Source organism: Fistularia commersonii, chromosome 4 (assembly GCF_037954325.1).
Source record: "Fistularia commersonii isolate RoL2024-O1a breed Wild chromosome 4, RoL_Fcom_v1.0, whole genome shotgun sequence".
NCBI classification, from domain to species: Eukaryota; Metazoa; Chordata; class Actinopteri; order Syngnathiformes; family Fistulariidae; genus Fistularia; species Fistularia commersonii.
Window position 1 is genome coordinate 18,632,483 of NC_141287.1, and position 17,992 is coordinate 18,650,474.

At 39.6% G+C, this 17,992-nt stretch overlaps 1 protein-coding gene across 2 annotated transcripts in view; it reads right to left on the bottom strand.

Annotated features, from left to right (window-relative positions):
* The window catches only part of ubr3 (ubiquitin protein ligase E3 component n-recognin 3), a 45,145-nt gene extending 27,534 nt beyond the window's left edge, over positions 1 to 17,611 (bottom strand). The window contains exons 1-25 of one of the 2 annotated variants that reach the window (XM_086145776.1): positions 17,178 to 17,611; positions 16,135 to 16,274; positions 15,721 to 15,873; positions 15,205 to 15,360; positions 13,238 to 13,278; positions 12,994 to 13,060; positions 12,786 to 12,916; positions 12,351 to 12,579; positions 11,016 to 11,195; positions 10,045 to 10,178; positions 9,878 to 9,964; positions 9,741 to 9,806; positions 9,560 to 9,649; positions 8,573 to 8,701; positions 8,424 to 8,476; positions 8,182 to 8,315; positions 6,725 to 6,810; positions 6,496 to 6,637; positions 5,532 to 5,628; positions 4,619 to 4,760; positions 4,086 to 4,190; positions 3,823 to 3,993; positions 3,196 to 3,228; positions 1,826 to 2,271; positions 202 to 290 (exon numbers count right to left, since the gene is read on the bottom strand). In XM_086145776.1, the coding sequence (XP_086001902.1) occupies positions 202 to 290; positions 1,826 to 2,271; positions 3,196 to 3,228; positions 3,823 to 3,993; positions 4,086 to 4,190; positions 4,619 to 4,760; positions 5,532 to 5,628; positions 6,496 to 6,637; positions 6,725 to 6,810; positions 8,182 to 8,315; positions 8,424 to 8,476; positions 8,573 to 8,701; positions 9,560 to 9,649; positions 9,741 to 9,806; positions 9,878 to 9,964; positions 10,045 to 10,178; positions 11,016 to 11,195; positions 12,351 to 12,579; positions 12,786 to 12,916; positions 12,994 to 13,060; positions 13,238 to 13,278; positions 15,205 to 15,360; positions 15,721 to 15,873; positions 16,135 to 16,274; positions 17,178 to 17,611 (3,535 nt within the window). The remainder of the gene's footprint in view (positions 1 to 201; positions 291 to 1,825; positions 2,272 to 3,195; positions 3,229 to 3,822; positions 3,994 to 4,085; positions 4,191 to 4,618; positions 4,761 to 5,531; positions 5,629 to 6,495; positions 6,638 to 6,724; positions 6,811 to 8,181; positions 8,316 to 8,423; positions 8,477 to 8,572; positions 8,702 to 9,559; positions 9,650 to 9,740; positions 9,807 to 9,877; positions 9,965 to 10,044; positions 10,179 to 11,015; positions 11,196 to 12,350; positions 12,580 to 12,785; positions 12,917 to 12,993; positions 13,061 to 13,237; positions 13,279 to 15,204; positions 15,361 to 15,720; positions 15,874 to 16,134; positions 16,275 to 17,177) is intronic. The other variant, XM_086145777.1, reaches the window with a different exon arrangement.
* Positions 17,612 to 17,992: the final 381 nt, after the last annotated feature.

Below are 17,992 nucleotides of genomic sequence, written 5' to 3' on the forward strand. Positions count from 1 at the left end.
TGATGACAATATCACAGGGCCTGGTAGGCGGTGCAGCATGAAAATAGCAGCGGACCACTTGGATAATGTTCATGTTTCCACATATGAGCTAGCCGTCTGCTGAACAGATATTCATCAGAAGCAGCTGTGTTTGACACTTGCATCAAAAATTCAAAGCTTCTCGGCCGTGAACAAACACAACGTGAGCCCCTCTCTTCTTACCGACATCCATGGCGGTTTCCATGAAACTCTTCTGCCTGGAGGCAAATTCAGCAAGAAGCTTCTGCTGTCTCTCTCTAGCCCTCTGACGCCTGGAACAGAAGTGACAGAAATACACTGTCATCCGAATGCAGTCATTATCATTTCTTTTTTTTTTTTAAATGCAGGTTTTACCAGGAAAAAGTTACATTTTCATTTAAGAAAGAAAACACAGTGCTGTCACTGATATTAGGTTCAAGACAGTTAATCTTTGCAATAACACTTCTCAAATGAATAGCAGTAGCATAATAATAATAATAATAATGATAATAATTCGAATAAGAATTCATTCAAGCTGTTCGGGGCATGTTTCCCCGTACACGGTGCACAAAATATTCATTCATTCTCTATCCAGGTTCCCCCGCCCACAGGATCACGGGGTGCTGGAGCCAATCCCTGCACAGACTAGGAGGGGTACACCATAGACTGGTTGACTAGTCAGAGAGTGTGTAAAATATTCTCTGTAAAACACAACAGGATGCTCTTACACTCCCAGCGGGGCCTCTATTTCCAAAACCTGATAACTTGATTATCGCTCTAACAGCGTGAGGCTAAATCATTACAAAGCAAAGCATGATATAACCAAGTGCCCAGCTATTGTACTGCATGGCACTCGGGAGTTAGCTTTCCAATTCTAGTCTTTGAAAAACTCCACGTGAGCTAAAGGAAATGTCAAATTTATTTTCTTAACATTTCCTATGTTTGTATAAAGTGTTCTATCATTACCGGGCCCTCAATGGCAGTGTGACAAATTACCTTAACTAATGCTTCAAATTGTTGCTGTTTTTTGGGGGGCTGACCCGTTGTGCAGACTCACAGTAAATAAAGTCCCTAATTACAGGGCGTAAACAAAATGCTAACAGAAGCCTCACAGCTCAGGAGTTTTCATTGGTGGCTTCGGAGGTTGCCGACAAGCGGCCTGAGGAATGAGCAGCAGCTTCTCACTGCCCTGACTGCATTGCTGCCGGATGGTTGCCATGGAAACAACACCGGCTCGCGTGAATGGGAGACATTCTACCTTTCCTCTTTTGTCTGCGGTATAAAATGAACCCAGAGAAGGCCATTATCAGATGGTTAGAGCCCATTCCATCATCATTAAACAAGGGAAATAAGAGACACAAATTGGAAGGTGAGTCTAAGGTGAAAACCCCAAACCCACCAGAGTCGCTTTGATTCAGATAATAGGGCCAATTTCATAAGGATGGAGAGACTCACCAATTCTTATTACCACGATTAGTTAGTTAAAAGATTAGTCGGGTTTTTTTTAAGGTTGTTATTGAATTATCTACTTTGATCAATAGATTTTCCAACCTTTTTCTGTTTGCAGTGTCCTAAACTGAATTATGTTGACAAAGTAAACACATTTCAATTGTCACCTTGGGCTCGTCCTCCAAATTAAAAAAACCTTGACGTGCATTACGGATTGAAATTATTAGCATCGAGGTAAAAATCCCATTGAGGATCACTTTCAGAGCAACATAATGTAGTTAAAATGCCATTCAAAGATGATAAAGAAGAGTGTTTAACGTGGAGAAGGGTATTCGTGTAAATCAATTACTGTAAATTGAGTAGCGCACAATTACACTACCTCTCTTCTTTGTCCATGGCTTTCTTGTCTGTGGGACTGTTCTTCTTCGGTGGCACCGGAGGACACACCTTCCCACAAATGTCCTGGATGCTACGCCTGATTTGGCAGCTGCGTGTGGCCGCCTTGGTGAGGATGCGCTCGATCGCCGTGATGCCGTCTCCGTGAGCGTGGCGGCTCGTGTCCATGTCATCCAGCCAGGACGCAGACAGCGAGTTCTGCTTGGATGACAGCTTCTGGTGGAGCTTGATGAGGAGAGACAACATGCTCTCTCGGATCTCGAGGATCTCTGTCACCAGCTGGGGTGGCGTGCCTGGCGGGACCCAGCGTGTGGAAGAGGATTTAGGCCTCACAACTTGCGTGGCTTCGGTGTTGCTCCGGTTTATGATCTCTTGGAATTTCCTCCTCCGTTCTGCCACAAGGCTGAATACTTGAGCTTCTCGCAAGTTCTAAATGTTAAAGAATTAAAAAAAAAAAAAGAAAGAAAGAAAGTTAAATTGCAAATCTTAATAAAATTACACATCTGGTTTGATACAATTTGGTGCATTTTTGAACAAGACAATTTCTTTTTTGACCATGTAGCAAAGCAATTAAATTTACATGGTCCGATTAGAAATACATATAGTGCATCAAAAAACACCCCACATTCAATATCAGTGTTTCGTCGAACAAAATATTGTAAGTATCAAACTCAAACATCAATTGAGGATTCAACATGAGTAGGAGAGAACCTGCAGCATCCATTTTAGCTCCACCTGCATCTAAGTACGTCGGAAGAACTGGGGGGAAAAAATAGAATACCCCTAAAATGATACTGCTGGTAAACTGATGGACGATGATGGATGTGTGGGTTGTTTCATTATCATAGTCACAAGGGTTGACATGCTAAAAAACTCAAATTAAATGTCTATTATAAAATTTCAGTCAACATTTCATCAGCACCTTTTTCTGATAGCGCTCAGAACAGCAATATCTCTGGGATTTCAAATCATCCCGAAGCACGCGCACACAACCAATCTGAACGATAGCCATGACCTGACCTGATAAAAAAAAGGTACCTGAGCTGCACTATTAAATAAACATACATCATATTGCCCAGTCACAGCAACATCAATCAAACTGACATGCAGTTAAAAAGCATTTACCCAAACCTGCATTACACACATAATTAGTTTCAGCAGTCAAGAGGGAGGAGGGCCACTGAAGCACAGCTTTATACACACACGGCATAACACAACCAGAAAGATCTCGTTGAAATGTACAAAACCACCACGTGCGCAGAAGCTTGTGGATAAATGCAGGTGAAAAGGTATCGAAATCACACTCATCTAAAAAAAAAATTAAAATAAAAAAAAACAAAAAACAAAATCTACCTCTCTCCAATTCCCTGAAAGACGCCTGGAGTTCTGTAAAGTGAGTGCAAATAAAAAATAAAAGATTCAAAACCGAGATGATGAAATGGAGAAAGGAGCAGGGAAGTATGAAACTAAATCTGATAAGCGAAATGCAAAGTGAAAATCATCGATATATTTTGTGGCCACTAGTTCGATTTCATGGGTCATGGTTATCACCCCCACGCTTCCAAGAAAAAAAAAAAAATTCATTCATAATGCAGTGCACACTTTCAACCACTGAGCTCATCCGATAACAGGCGAGGCGATATCTAACTCAATCATTCTTAAATCAACATTTCAGGGGACTCTTTTCGAATGCTGTTGATCTTGGTACAAGAGGACCTCTCTTTAAAAAGTACTTTAGAGATATGATGCTAACTGAAACATGGTGTCTAGCAAATGAGGATTTCTTCATTATTATCATTATTATTATTATTTTCACAACAAACATATGATCTCATTTGTTTTCATGTTGTACTTTAACAGCCAGACCCTGGCCTCAACCCCCTGCAGTTTTAAGGACAAAATCAAATCGTCAAGAATACAGTGGCATCAAATTGCAATAAACTGTACTTTCACTCATGTTTGCACAGAAGTGCCTTTTACCTGGCCGTAAGAGGAGGCTTCAGCGCTGGTGCTGGGTGGAGGCTCCCTCTTCACTTCAGGGGCTGTCTCGGGAACTCGCACTCTCACAAAGTTGATAACATGATGCAGATTGGAGAGGAGGTTGGTGCCCGGAAACCAGCTATCGTGACAGTGTTCCTCAATGCAGGGCTCCTGAAAGCACAGGTTAAAAAAAAACAAACAAATAAACTGTAACACGCTGTTTTGCGGTCCACTTATCACGCACTGCGATCCAAATTGTTTACCTCGTCTTCTTTGTTCTCCTGAACCTGGTTGTCCAGGCCAAGCTCGATAAGGTACAGCACCATGCAGAGCACATGTTCGGACATATTCTGATGGTCCATCCATATCTAGAACACATTACAGAATCATTTTGCACCAGTTAACAAAGGAACGCCCTCATCTTGGTTCAATACCTATGGGGCGGAATAAAAGCATTTGTATCTTATATATTTCAGCTCCATAGTATATTAAAACAGATGGGAAAAAAAATATTATTATCATTAATATTGTTGCATTGGACAGGGAACGCATTATATCGCTTATCTACACCATTCGGGCTGTTCATTTGGTGCTTATGTGTCGTGATGTCCGTGCTGCATCTTAGTCAAACCCGTATGAGACCAGCACCTTGTAACATGTCAACTGCAATTAACGGCCGAGTCATACTGTTTAGGCGCCAATTAATTGTTGCTTCTGATTCGGCTCGGGAGGGGAGGGGGGGACAGAGACGGCAGGGTAGTGCTTTATCACACTGAAGTGCTGTGAAAGGACTTACCTTGTAGAGGAGTGTGAATATCACAATATGCAGTGTCTTGCAATGCAACAGCTTGATTAGGCTTTTGTAGCAAGGGTGCAGCGGAGTCCTCTCCTTGTAAGGTGGCCACGGGTTACCAGCATGAATGCCAGACTGCTTTAAACTGCGTGATACGAGCATCCAGTTTAGCAGAGAAATCAGCAGGGACTGAATTTCCTTATAAAACATGACGACGGGGAGTCTAAGGTGTTCAATCAGATGATACTCATTTGGGTATTTTGGCATTTAAAAGCTCTTTGTCTTCACAACAGACGAGCCAAAAGGGGGCGATAATGTGATTATTGTTATATATCGTTGACCCAGAGAAAAATAATAATTAGCAATCAGTGATCAATCTATTCTTTAAATTACATATGCCTCCAAAAAGGGCCTAAAATCCCATTACATAAAGGTTATCTTCCCAATTAAACGCTGTGCCACACGTGGACTTACCATTCCCCTGTAATTAGCATTGTCATTCGTTCAAATAACCATGACGAAAATCCAAGCGGACGAATCACCCTCACCTTCACTGAGAAATTTGTCTTGGAAGGCGTCTGTTCCACAATCAAACAAGAGGATGTCCTCAATTCCATTACAATTTAGTCTGAAATATTGATTTTTCCTTGACAGCTCTCTAATTGAAACCAGCAACTATAGCACCCAGAAGACCTGACCTTTCTTATCACGGCCAGGTGAGAGAGGTGACCCCACCGCGCTGAAAAGAGCACCTTATACATTCACTTTAACAGAAAAGACTGTAAAGTGAGTTTGAATTGAACTAAATACCCGGATCAGATAAAAAGACTGTATGATTCTTAAACTAAACAGAAACTAAATGTCATTTACCAACTATGGATAAAATGTATTTGAGAAAATTTGAGTGTCAACTTACAAGGCAGAGTATCTATCCATTGCAGACTGGACATCCCGTCGATAGACCGTTCTGAGAATAACCATGATGGGGTCAAACTCCTTCTCCCATACCTCAGCTGGTGGGGGAGGAAAAAAAAAAAAAGATTTACTTTTGTAACATTTGGTACAAAGTGACACTGATTTTTGACTTTTTGGTTTGTCAGTGTAAGTGGTGTGAGTCTGCCCCCAAGTGGCCTGATGCATACCACAAACAAGGAACCTAATGAGCAAAATTTTCAGCTTCTTTAGGCTGAATTATCTTACATTTCTCTCCATTAGGGTTACAAATTATAAGTGCCTTGCTCTTGCTTTACAAGATAGAAATATATCCCTACCAGACAATGTGCCCTACTGAAGCAGGAGGGAGTTTATTTTATGTTAAACACTATCAACACAAAAAAAAAATATTAAAGTAATGGTTGACAAGCTACTAGATGTTGGGGAAAATAGAATTCTTTTTAAATATCACCCAATTAAATGCTTGGATATATCAAGTGAACTATATCAGACCAGAGAGCAAAGTGTTTACTTGTTGTCATTTTGGTTGGATGCCCAGTTTTACAATGACGAAGAAAGATGTATATTAAAATGAAACGAGGCAGGTTTCTGCATCTGCTGAAAGTTAGAAGAAGTCTCTCTGCACATTAACATTTTGGGATTGATAGCCTCACATTTAGAGCAGCTTTAACAAAATAACTGAGGTGTTTTAATACATATACCACATATATTTTTAATCGCGTCCTCAATTTGAAAACATTACACCGAGCAAGAGCCACAACTGGCCACCGGAGGGCAGCAGAAACTTGACGTTTCAAACTGTGAGCAGTTAGCAAAACTGAAATCTAAACTGAGAAATTCCAGATTATTATTTGTCCGGGAACATTTATGTCTTTTCCTTGTGGCTAAAATACAACATTTCTTAAATTTCTGTGCAGTCATTGTACCTTTAGGGGTGTACATGCCCTGCTGCATAGAGCCTCCAGGCTCAAACACAGGAGCTTTGAAATCAGCCACAGCAGAGAGCATCTCCTCGAAACTACAGCTGCCGGGTACAATGCCGCTCTTGGGGTTGGGATTCTCGGGAATCTAAAAGAAAATAAATCTTAAGGAAAAAAAACATCACTGGTTATGTGGGCATGTGCTTTTAAATGAATTTGTAAGTGAAAAGGATACAAGGTCGAGGAGCGAGCTGTGGGTACGGTCATTCATACACAGCTGCGAGACCATCTCTGCACGAAGTATCTCGTCATCGGTCATCCCTGTCAGAGAACGAGAGATAAACGCTCAGGAAAAACGTTGTTTTTTTTTTAATAACATTTGACAAAGACCACAGCAGTTTCAGGCTCTGAGAGGTTGTGATTTAGTTTCTTGTTTAATGCTGATTATGCCAATAGCAATGATATTCAGTGGAAGAGGGGTTTGAATTGTCATTGCTAACACTTTACTGGACAATAAAAGCATGGATCAGTACTTTTTTCTTAGAGAGGAAAAAAAAACATTAAAAAGTCTTTAATGAAAATATGGCAGATAATACATACATTTTTTTGCATGAAGAGTTCATAATATTAACAATCAGCAAATTCATTGTCACTCAAGAGTTACATCTGCAACAAACTGATCCGTGCATCTGTAAGCTGACTCATGTAGATTACGCCGGAAGGTCGCCTACACTGAGTTTAGCAGCTAAAGACCATGGGCAGATTGGACTCATCTGTCTACAACCAGCTTGAATAAAAATGCATTTTAGAGCTTCCAATTTTCTTCTTGAATGTAAATAATGGCTCTCTCTCCACAGTGAATCATGAAAGACTGTGACGCACACCAGCAAATCTGTTGCTTTGTCCATCTAACAACTGTGTTTTGAAGAGGAGCTCATTTATCAGAATTTAGTTGTGTATATATATATATGGAATTGCGGGTATATTTCATGAATGCTTGCTTTTAAGGATTTACATTGGGAAAATTCCAGTGGTGTTAAGACAGGTAGCCCGTTTACTACAATCATTATTGCAAACCAATTCAACCAAAAAGAGCATTCATATTTTCCACTGGTATCTGTTTATTTGCAAACTGCTCATTAGACATTCTTATACTTCACTTATTTGGCGCTTTATTGTTATGTGTATATTGTCACCGTCACTCTGGAGCCATATGGCACAAGAATTACCTTTAGGAGTGAAGTTTTATCTTATCTGATCTTTTATAGCTTTATGAATTCATAGCATTCCTGTATTTCTCATGTTCTTGAAGTAAATGTATATAAACAAAAAAAAATTTTTCTTTTTATGTTGTAACAAGAATTATTGCAATGTTGAGTCAATTCAAAACATCTCGCAAAGAGGACAGATGTTATAAAAAAATAGATGACAAAAGTAAACAAAATTTGTGATCTAAAAACAATGTAGGAAAACTGCAACAGAGGAACCCAAATAGAAAATCACTCCAAAACATAGTTGTTGTTTTTTCTCCTTGAGCTTCCAAATTATGAGCAAGTACATCGACATTAGCAAAAAATAGGAATGTAGGAGTGTCTGAAATGCATGATGGTTTGGTTTTTGGGGTTTTATTGACCTTAACTTTCATTTGACATTGTATGTGCTGTTCCAACTTCCTTTACTGTGTAAACGTACCCAAATGAATGCGAAGGCTTGTCAGTATGACCAGGAAAGTCAGGGCACCTTCAAGCATCGGTCTCTCCTGCTCAGACTCTAACACGGCATTCTGATGCTGGGACGCCATAGTCAAAAGGTCAACCACTTTGAATCTGCGCATTAGGAGACAGTTTGAGAGATGATAAAACTCTTGTGTCGCGTAAAAATGACATTACCAGAAGGGTACAAAAAAAACACAACTTCAAGGAGGCAAAGTTTACCTCTCAAAAACACTTGAGATAAAATAGTCCGGATCAAGCCTTGATGCGCAAACCTAAAGAAAAATCGAGAGGAAAAAGGTATTTTTAAAGCGTTTGAGAAATAAAAAAAAACAAAAACAACAATAATACATGATGTTGATATGAACAACCTGCAGCAGATAGATGTCGGGGTCGATCATGGAATTGCAGAAGTGTGACTGCACATAAGTCATAGCTTGTCCTTTGATTTGCAGACCATTTCTGACCCACATGTTGCTGTGGATTTCTGACAGACACGCCTGTAATCGGACAAAGCAAAGTTTCAGAATTCAGATGTGACACCGTAGCAACAAAAAATAGTTTCAGTTACGTTTTCTGAGGGTTTTCCAAACCTCTCGAGCAGTGATGGAGCACTCACGATTGAAGAAAAAAAAAAATTTAATTACCTCCACCAACATCGGAGTTAGAAGAATATCACATAAGATGGGACAAAAAATATGAGCCAAAAGGAGAAATTACTAAATGAAATACCGGTGAATAAAAAAAATCTTGTTTCCTATAATGAATGAATATTCTATCTGTCATATATGAATTTAAATTTAAGTATGATGAGAAAGGCTGTACTCCAAAATATATCAACATCTCTCTGAAAAAGATTAGACATGAATTGGATATTTGAAATCCCAGGTCAAGTGGATTTATTACAGAGCTGTGCATTATACTGCGTTAAGCTGGGACTTCCTTAGCAAGGCTTCGATGATATTCAGGATTATTTTGCTCAGTTTTGACATAATCGTTATTTATCGTAAGTTTGTCCGATTTTGTTTACATAATATAAATTTGCGTGCTTTCACTTCTAAATAAGCTAACCTACTTTCACTCTCTACTTTCTCAGTTTTATTCCAGTTTACATATAAATTGTAAAATGAAAATACAACCGGCCATTATTTTCGACTCAAATGTAGTGCATCGCCAAGAAATATGTATTTGCTGTTTGTTCTTTTTTTCTCTCTCTCTCATTCGGTTGTCTATTTTTATCCTTGTTATTCATTTGCTTTTCTGCGTTTTTTCTCTATGGGGATCAATAAAGTATTATCTTATCTAAATTTCACCTCCATTTAAAGAACACGCTTGTTTATTGGCTTAAAAAGCAATACCTGTATTTGTAGGGGATGAACCATAATCTTCATCAGCATCTCTTGGTCAGGCAGGAGGCTATCCAGGTCCAAGCCCTGGCACTTCACCGCCTGAAGGTTAAAAGCAGCCAACCTGTCACTTCCGACTCTTCGGTCTACCTGCGTTGTGTTTTGTCTGAATATACATGTGCTTCTGACTTACCTTGCTGAGAAACATGGCATAGTAGCGGTGCAGGGGCAAGTGAAAAGTCACTTGATTTGGAGAAGGCTAAGACAGAAAGAGGAGCCATGAGAAACAACCCGTGCTGGTCAGTTCGGCGATGTGTCCTGACACTTTACCTCATCGCAAAAGCTAATGGCATCAAACCAGATCTGAAGGGTTTCCAAACAGTACCGCACCACTGTTTTAGTATATTCCTGGGTCTCCTGCGCAAAAACATGTTCCATGAATTGGATTTTAAAAGACGTAACAGAAAGTTGTGTATTATAAGGGTTCGTGGACTCACTTTGACTTTGCAATGTGTTAAAAGACCCCACATCGGTTGCGCGCAGGCCTCCAGTTCGGCGGCAAAGGCGGCATAATACGTCTGAGACTCGAATTCCACGTGTTCATTCAACTCCCTCTTGTTGAGGTTCATACCTATCACAGCAAGGAGTGGCATCAGAGGTTAGAAGGTGACAATATGTGTCGAGGCCTCCACATGAAAACAACTTTTCAAAATAACACCACCATGTTCCATTGTCATTGAGGGAAACCAGCGTGATCATTATCATGAAGCAGAACAGAAAGTAAGAGTGCAGTGGAGGAGCATGTAAGGCAATAGAGCCACAGTGCACGTAACTTTAGCAAGTAGATACTCAAGCCCAGTGTGCAGGGGGGAGTGTTATTTATAGGCTGGTGAGTAGAGCACAAATTGCCAGTGAAGAGCACCAACCGCTGTTCTAAGCCAGTGACAAAGGCTCATATGCCTGACGACTCATATTTTACCCAAAGGCATGAGTTTTGGTTGTTGTTTTTTTTTTAACTAAAAATAGGACAGTATGACAAAAAACTTCCCATTTGTGTTTTTTTTTAACAACCCGTTACATAAATGTATCAAATCTAAGTTAAGAATCTACTTAAGATTTGTTCAGGAAAAACTAAAAATCTGAATGGAATCTTGTTTTTCTTTCCTGTTACACAACAACTGACACTGCTTTTCTCACCTCCTGTCCCTGAAATTCTAATTTATGTAGATTAATGTTTATATGTATTCTCTATGGTAAAGAAAATAAAACTGTTTCCAAAAGAAACATTGTGTGGGAGTGTTCATAAGACATCTAGGAACATTTCAAGTGTTACTAGGAAAACTTAGATCTTGGGAGACAAAAGCAAAAATTCCTGAAGAAATTTGCAGGCTCAAACTGGAGTTACCATGGCTGCTAGCTTCGCCAAGATTTCGTGAAAACCAGAGACACGTTTTGAGCAATTTCTCACCTTGAAAGAATGAGACAAAGCTCATCCACAGCATCAGCAAAGAGTGGTCTTCCAGGAACTTTTTTGCAACACTTTGGTGTGACAGGATGTTAATAAAGTCACTAACTAAAGGCCAGTAAGTGTTGTTCTTCAGCAGAGCTTCACTGCAGTTCACCACGACATGGCGACTGTTCTCTTCATCTAAAAAGAAAAAAAATACATTAACAAACAGAGGTAATAGTCATTTTAACATATGCTGTATTTATTTCCCCAAAATTATATTATAGACCAAACATTTCATGTTGACAAAGCAACCGATTTGTCACATCTCATATTTCTGTATGTATGATGCTTAAATGCTATTTTCCCTGGGAAGTTTATCTGACCAGTCAAAGTTTAAAACCCAAGCTTTTAGCTGTAATGCGAGAATACTGCACAAAGAGACAAGTTTATAGTCACCGAAAGAAACCTCACAAATCTTTGACAAAAATGAAAAATTATAAACCAGAAAATGTAAACAGAAGAGCCAGCAAATAGCTTGTGATACAACCACCCCAACTTATATTTCCGTAATGAGTTGAGTTTGCTGTGGCAAAAATATGTGCAGGAGATAATGAATCGATTCACAAATTCGAAAGTATAAGAGCAGATAAAGTGCAGCAAGAATCAGCTGAAGCTTTCTGGGACTTGGGCTTGAGAATCAAAACAATGTTTTTTTTTTTAATATCTTAATGGGCATTTTTAACACAACAGTGCATACTTTGTAAACTTACTCATGCTGGCAAATCTTAATAATACAACCTTTCCACATTTGTTAGGATTGTAACACTGTCTCGTATATTTCGGTCAAGTTCACAAATGCCTTGTACAGTATTAAGACACCGCTTCACGACCCACAATGCACCAGACTGCATCTCTTCTAAGACAGAGATGCCCGTTGCAACATCTTTTTCTTCTTCTTCTACTTTCGGCTTTTCTCACACCAACCACCTTCATATCCTCTCTCACTGCAGCCATAAATCTTCTCTTTGGTCTTCCTCTAGACCTCCCGCCTGGCAGCTCCAATTCCAGCATCCGTCTACCAATATATTCACGATCCCTTCTCCGTACACGACCGCCAGACAATTTAATTTGCTATTCAAACAATATGGGCTCAAGGTGGGGATGAGACAGTTTCAGCTGCTTCCCACGCCATACAGCGGCCATAAGACGAGGCCCAGTCAGTGTTTATCTTTAAAATGTTTATCATTAATATGACCGGGCTGATCCTATGCAATGAATCAGAATCATTTATATCTAATGATACCTTTGAAAGGATTTCATTCATAAGAAATCACACATTTTGTGGAAACTCACCTTGAAGTTCACTTTTGATAAGGCAACTCTCCATCATGTAGAGGAGGACTGTGACCATGATGTCCAGCAGCTGACACTCCTCGGTCACGTGTCGAGCCAGTTCCTCGTTGCTGAAAAGCTGCACGCTAATATGTACAATGCGGTTGGACATTGTGTCCGACTCGTGGCTTTTCATCAATGTTTTCATGATGAATGCATAATGTTGAACAAATGTTTTCGTAAAGGTGATCTGTGGGAGGGCGAGGAAATGGGGGAACGGATTCAGAAGTGCTATGATACTGTTATTGCTTCAAAAAAATTAATCTTGGTTATTACAGCTAGCAAACACGGTAAATATCATATTACAGGGAATGACATTGCTGTGCCTTACTGTTAAAATACAGAAATAAAATGTGGCATCTTTGTAAATATATATAATCATAGAAAAGAGCAGACCTTGTAATCTTGATCTGGCAACATGTTTAGCAAGAAGGTGACCATCTTCTGAGGAAACTCATACTTTATTGTCCAAAAGAGCAACTCTTCCAAAAAGCATTTATGCTTCAGTGATTCAATAATACACAGGTCTGGGGGAAGAAGAGAGGCACCGTAAGAACATGTTACATTCTGAATAATATGTGCATTTTACTTGTTTGACATTGACCTTTTGTACTGCTGCTCAACTTAACCCGTTTTCTCTGTCCAACAGACTGCCCTGCATCTTGGTCCTCCTGAGAGTTTAACATACAGGATTAAATAAAACTGAAACATTTTTTTATTCATATATTGTCACATTTAAAAAAAAAACAACACAGTAACAATAAAAAGCTGTCTTCGGATCATTTAAAAATGGCCAAAGATTAAAACTGTTTTCGGCACTTTCATTTAGATGGGATGCAGACGTGTACCTCTTTACTCGATTCATCTGGGCTCCCCGGTGCTGTGGATCCTAAAACCATAAACCATAAATCAGCAGGCTCTTACGGTACAGCGACAACGACAAGAGTAGTGAGAAACAACCAAATCTAAAGAACTCATTAATTTGTCCAATCTTCATTTGCTTTGAAATTGTGTATTTTTCCATAGCTGTCCATCTTGTGTTCACTAGGGAGACCCTAAAAAAGGGGATCCCGGCACCTTCATACTTTGGAGACTTTGAAGGCAGCAAGCACATTGATAATAATTTAGAGGAGGGATGTCAATTCATTTTAAAAACTGACAGATCACTGAAGAAAATATGGATTGTACCATTTGCCATAATAAAAAAAAAAGGGTGATGGTTAAAACAACCTGAAGAGGTACCACATTCCCTTTTAAATGTGGATTGAAATTGACTGACAGCAGGAATGACAGTTTTAGAAAAGCAGAAAAAAACAGAAGGCTGTCATCAAAGCAGATTTTCTTCTCTTTTTTAAGAGCAGGAAATCATTGTGTTGTTACCTTTTGTGGATATCATCTATTAAGCTGTGTTATTCAGTGATAACATTAATTATTTTCACTATAATATACTGAGCTTTGATCTGTAAACTCAATTATATGATTTGAGAATTAAATAACAGCCAAACAATCATAATTTTGCTTTCTTTAAAATGTTATAAATATTCCTGTAAATGCAATAATAAATATCACAAGTAAGGTCCAGGTCCACAGTAGTTAGGAGTTACTTTCATGTGTAAAAATATTTCAAAATCATCCCCAAATAGGTTTTCCACAATCACCCAAAATGGATGCATTGACTACAGCTGTAAAGGGTAGTAGGTGCCGTTCCAGGAATCACTATCTCTAAAAAGGGAAGGCAATATGTAAAGTTGTTAATACATGTATGAGTATGAAAACAAAACACTGTAAAATATTAACAAAACTTTCTGCCCAACATAAAAGATATTGGCTGAGAACACTGTTTTCATTAAAACGAGGTATCTGCTCAGCCTTATGGGAAAAAAAAAATCTGAATCATATTGAGTGCTTTATATCTATTATCTACTGCATATCCTACACCTAGGATCGTCGGAAAACCTACTAACATAATATTATGAATAAAATGTGTATTATAATAATTTTACAAAGCAAAAAGCCGTTATAGTTTTTAAAGCCCATTAGCTCATTCTGAGGCAGGCAAAGAGGCCCGAATACATGTCGAGTTTCTTGTGAATTCGGGCCTTATTAGCGGGTCCGAATCAAGCCCGTCCCATCCGATGGCAAGCATCCCTGTCATTTTTAGTGAAAAAAACTCTTAATTCACAAGTTGATTCTAAATGACACAGAGCAAATGTGAAGAGTGTGAAGTCTTTTTCAAGATTTTATGGCAGCTGGCATCCATGGAGCCACATCGCTACTTTCTCCCTTGTACCTCGCTGCTGCCAGAGTACTTTTCAAGACTACTTGTTCTCGTTACATTGGTAAAACAAACATTTTCAGCCGAATGTCCTCACTCAGTACTAGTGGTTTAATAAATTCTCTCGCAAGGACCAATCGCCTAAAATTACGAAAAAAAAAAAAAAGGAAAAAATTTCATCTCCTGTGCACTGTGTCCAAACCATAATACATCCATAGCTGTTTCTCCCACGAGCCCTGCTCCTCAAAGCGGTGTCATTATTTCCTGTCATTCACCTTCAGCTTTCCTGGAGGGCAAAAGAATATGCTCCGCTGGCATGCCGATACTTTTCACAGTGTATACATGTAGTTTCTCTTTGTGACATCATGGTTCACTTTTAGTGAAGTCAATGCTCTCCAAGCTCAGCTCTCTGGCAGCACAGGATGTAATATTAAGGCAGAATTACTTCCTCATGGATGCCAACAGCTTTAAAATCTCCCCAAAGAGCAAGAAGAAATTGGTGTGCGAGCATTCAAGAAAAATCTGTAAAGAAAATCTTACCCAACAGGACCATCGCTCCCGCTCCTCCCTCTGCACCGACAGAGACATCAGCAGTTACACCCTGGGTTTTCTCCTCCACTGACACTAGACCTGAATTCTTCAATGCGGACAAATATTTTTCATAGTTCTTCTTGGCATAGAGATTCTCCTCTTGGCCTGCAGCAGAAAAGGAAAACAGAAACATCACCATTACATTTTCAAATGCTGAGGAAAGCCTCTGACAATGTGCAGCACCTTATTATTCAGCTTTTGAAAAACAGAATAAATAGTCTGATGAAGACCAAGTACATTAATCATCATCAACATCCTTTTTTTATTTCTTTTAAATTTTCAATTTCAGGTCAAAAGTGTTCACTTAGTGTTATACCTCACACCTTTCGATTGAATTGACTTTATTATTTCGCATCCAGACTCCCAAGAAAACAAAATGAATACTAGTAATATTCAGCAGTTAAGTGACTAAGCATTTTCAATCATTGCATTATTTTGCGACAATACATCTCCTGATATAATTACCCATGCTCAACTCCTTGAATGTTTGCTGATTTGTCAGGATCTTTGTCAGTACAGTCCTCATCGCCCCACCCATTTTCGTAAGTTCCTCCAGGAATGAGATCTGAGGCTCCAGCTGCTGTAGGACTTTCTGGAGATCTCGCTCAGTAGACGAGTCTGGTGAAGAAAGAGAGGCGCTCTGAACCGTCAAACTCTATATTTCCGATATATGTACAACTCCGACAGGTATCCTAATTGGACATTAACTGTTCATTTGACATGTGCAAAGATTGCAACTTTCTTTGCAAAATTTCAAAACTAGTATTACACCATGAAAACTGCATAATTCTAACCAGGTTTCAGAGATAAGAATAACAGAGCTAATGGTTATTTCCATTGCTATATGTGTTTTAGTGCAAAAAGGTCAGTCATGTTTACCTGGTTCTGTGTATCCATCTCTCAGGTACTGTATGATACACTGAATAAAGCGAGGAAGAACCAACTCTGACATCAAGAGAAGGTCCCGAGGTATTGAGGGAACATTCTCTCCTGTTCTCAAGCGATGCCGTCTGCAGAACCTACCGGGAAAATGTTTTTATTGTACAAAGGCCAGCTGACATAGCTCTTGTTGAGTGTGCTCGTATGACTACGCTGCAAGTTCATAAATTCATTTCAACCACACCTACTTCCTACCACTTAATCGAGCAAAAGCGGAAACTAGATTTGAATGCAGAAAATAACCTGTAACCTTCCTGAATTTAAACAAAGATTGAATTGGACTGTAGTCCGGTATTCTATACACATGTCATACAGCTGCGGTCCAAATAGCACTTCCTTTCGTCATGGCAAAATAAAGTGCTGCCTGAGACAAATATATCAGAATACTCGGTAAAACATGGAACTGTTGATGAATATGAAACTCACTATGATTATATAGCTGGTCAATGAAATGTATTAACACTTGTGACTGGAAAATCTACAGTACTTTGTGAGGGGTCACCTATTGCTAAGGAGCTGGTGGGATGAATAGTCGGAGGATGCATTCACTGTAGGCGAACAAATGATCAAACTAAAGCTGGCCCCTGAAATGCAACGTTCCGTCAGTTTAATATAAGTCAAAATATCAGATTATTTCCCAAAGCTCGCCTATTTCCGATGAACAGACAAAAGTCAACGTCAAGCTAAAGCTACTTATTCGTGTCAACTTGGCATTGATGACAAAGGTGGCTAGCGTTAACCTTTCAAATATAGGTGCCAAAATCAAGCTATACTGTTAATAAAATGTCAGGGTCTTTCAGTTCCACAACTGTAGTCAGTCGTTGATAAACCTTGGCGGGGGTTGAAGCCAGAAATACCTGGAAGCTCAACCCGGCGGGCTCTATTAGCTCCAAGGTAACTCATCTCTCTTCCCATCACGACCTGTCACTGGCTAACCCTGTGATTAGCAAAGGCAGCTAAGCTAGCAGCTAACTCGGACTTACCCACTCTCTCGCATGACATTACTGTCTCCACAGTCGCAGGCCCCGCCAGCCTGGCTCCTGAACATGTTGAAATCATGGCCCGTGTGGTCTCCGTTATTGAAACACTCCGCGCACAGTGACATGCAAGGCGAAATGCCGCAGGTCCGACATCGATATGCCACAAAATTAGCCGTCCAAACCAAGCCGCACAGTGTAGCGTTGTCATAGGACCGGACCGTTTTGCAAAACTCCTCGAAACCGTCGCCTCCAGCAATTAGACATTTACACCAGTCAAGAGCCTCAACGTCCGCCGCTGGTTTTTCGGGATTTAGTACGGCATCGAGCAGCTCCTGGAGTTGTCGGAGCCCGGAGCTGTTGTCAGTCCTGTTTAAGTCTGCCTTCAAGTGGGCGGCAGCGGCTTTCTTGTCCCGGCGCAGCAGCGACGCCGCCATCATGCACTGGCTTGTTGTCCAGAAATTTATTTTTGTTGTCTTGTTTCCATGTTCTCGGGATTTCTCGCGATACGACGCGTTGCGTTGTTGTCAGCCAGAGATTTCCGACAACCATAATGCGGAAATAAATGTGCACCTGGATTAGTCAGGCCATCGCTTTAAACTTATAGAAATATCCCCAAACCAAAAATTATACAGGTTTATGACTGTTATTCCTTTAGATCCACTGAGTTAAGTACATATTGTACTCCCCTTGCCATTTTAATTTGTTTATTCTTCATTTTTTATTTATTATCATCATTATTATTATTACTACTATTTTCTATTTTATAATTTTAATGTAATTCTTTTTTTTCCTCTTATTTCTTAAATTAAATATTTCTC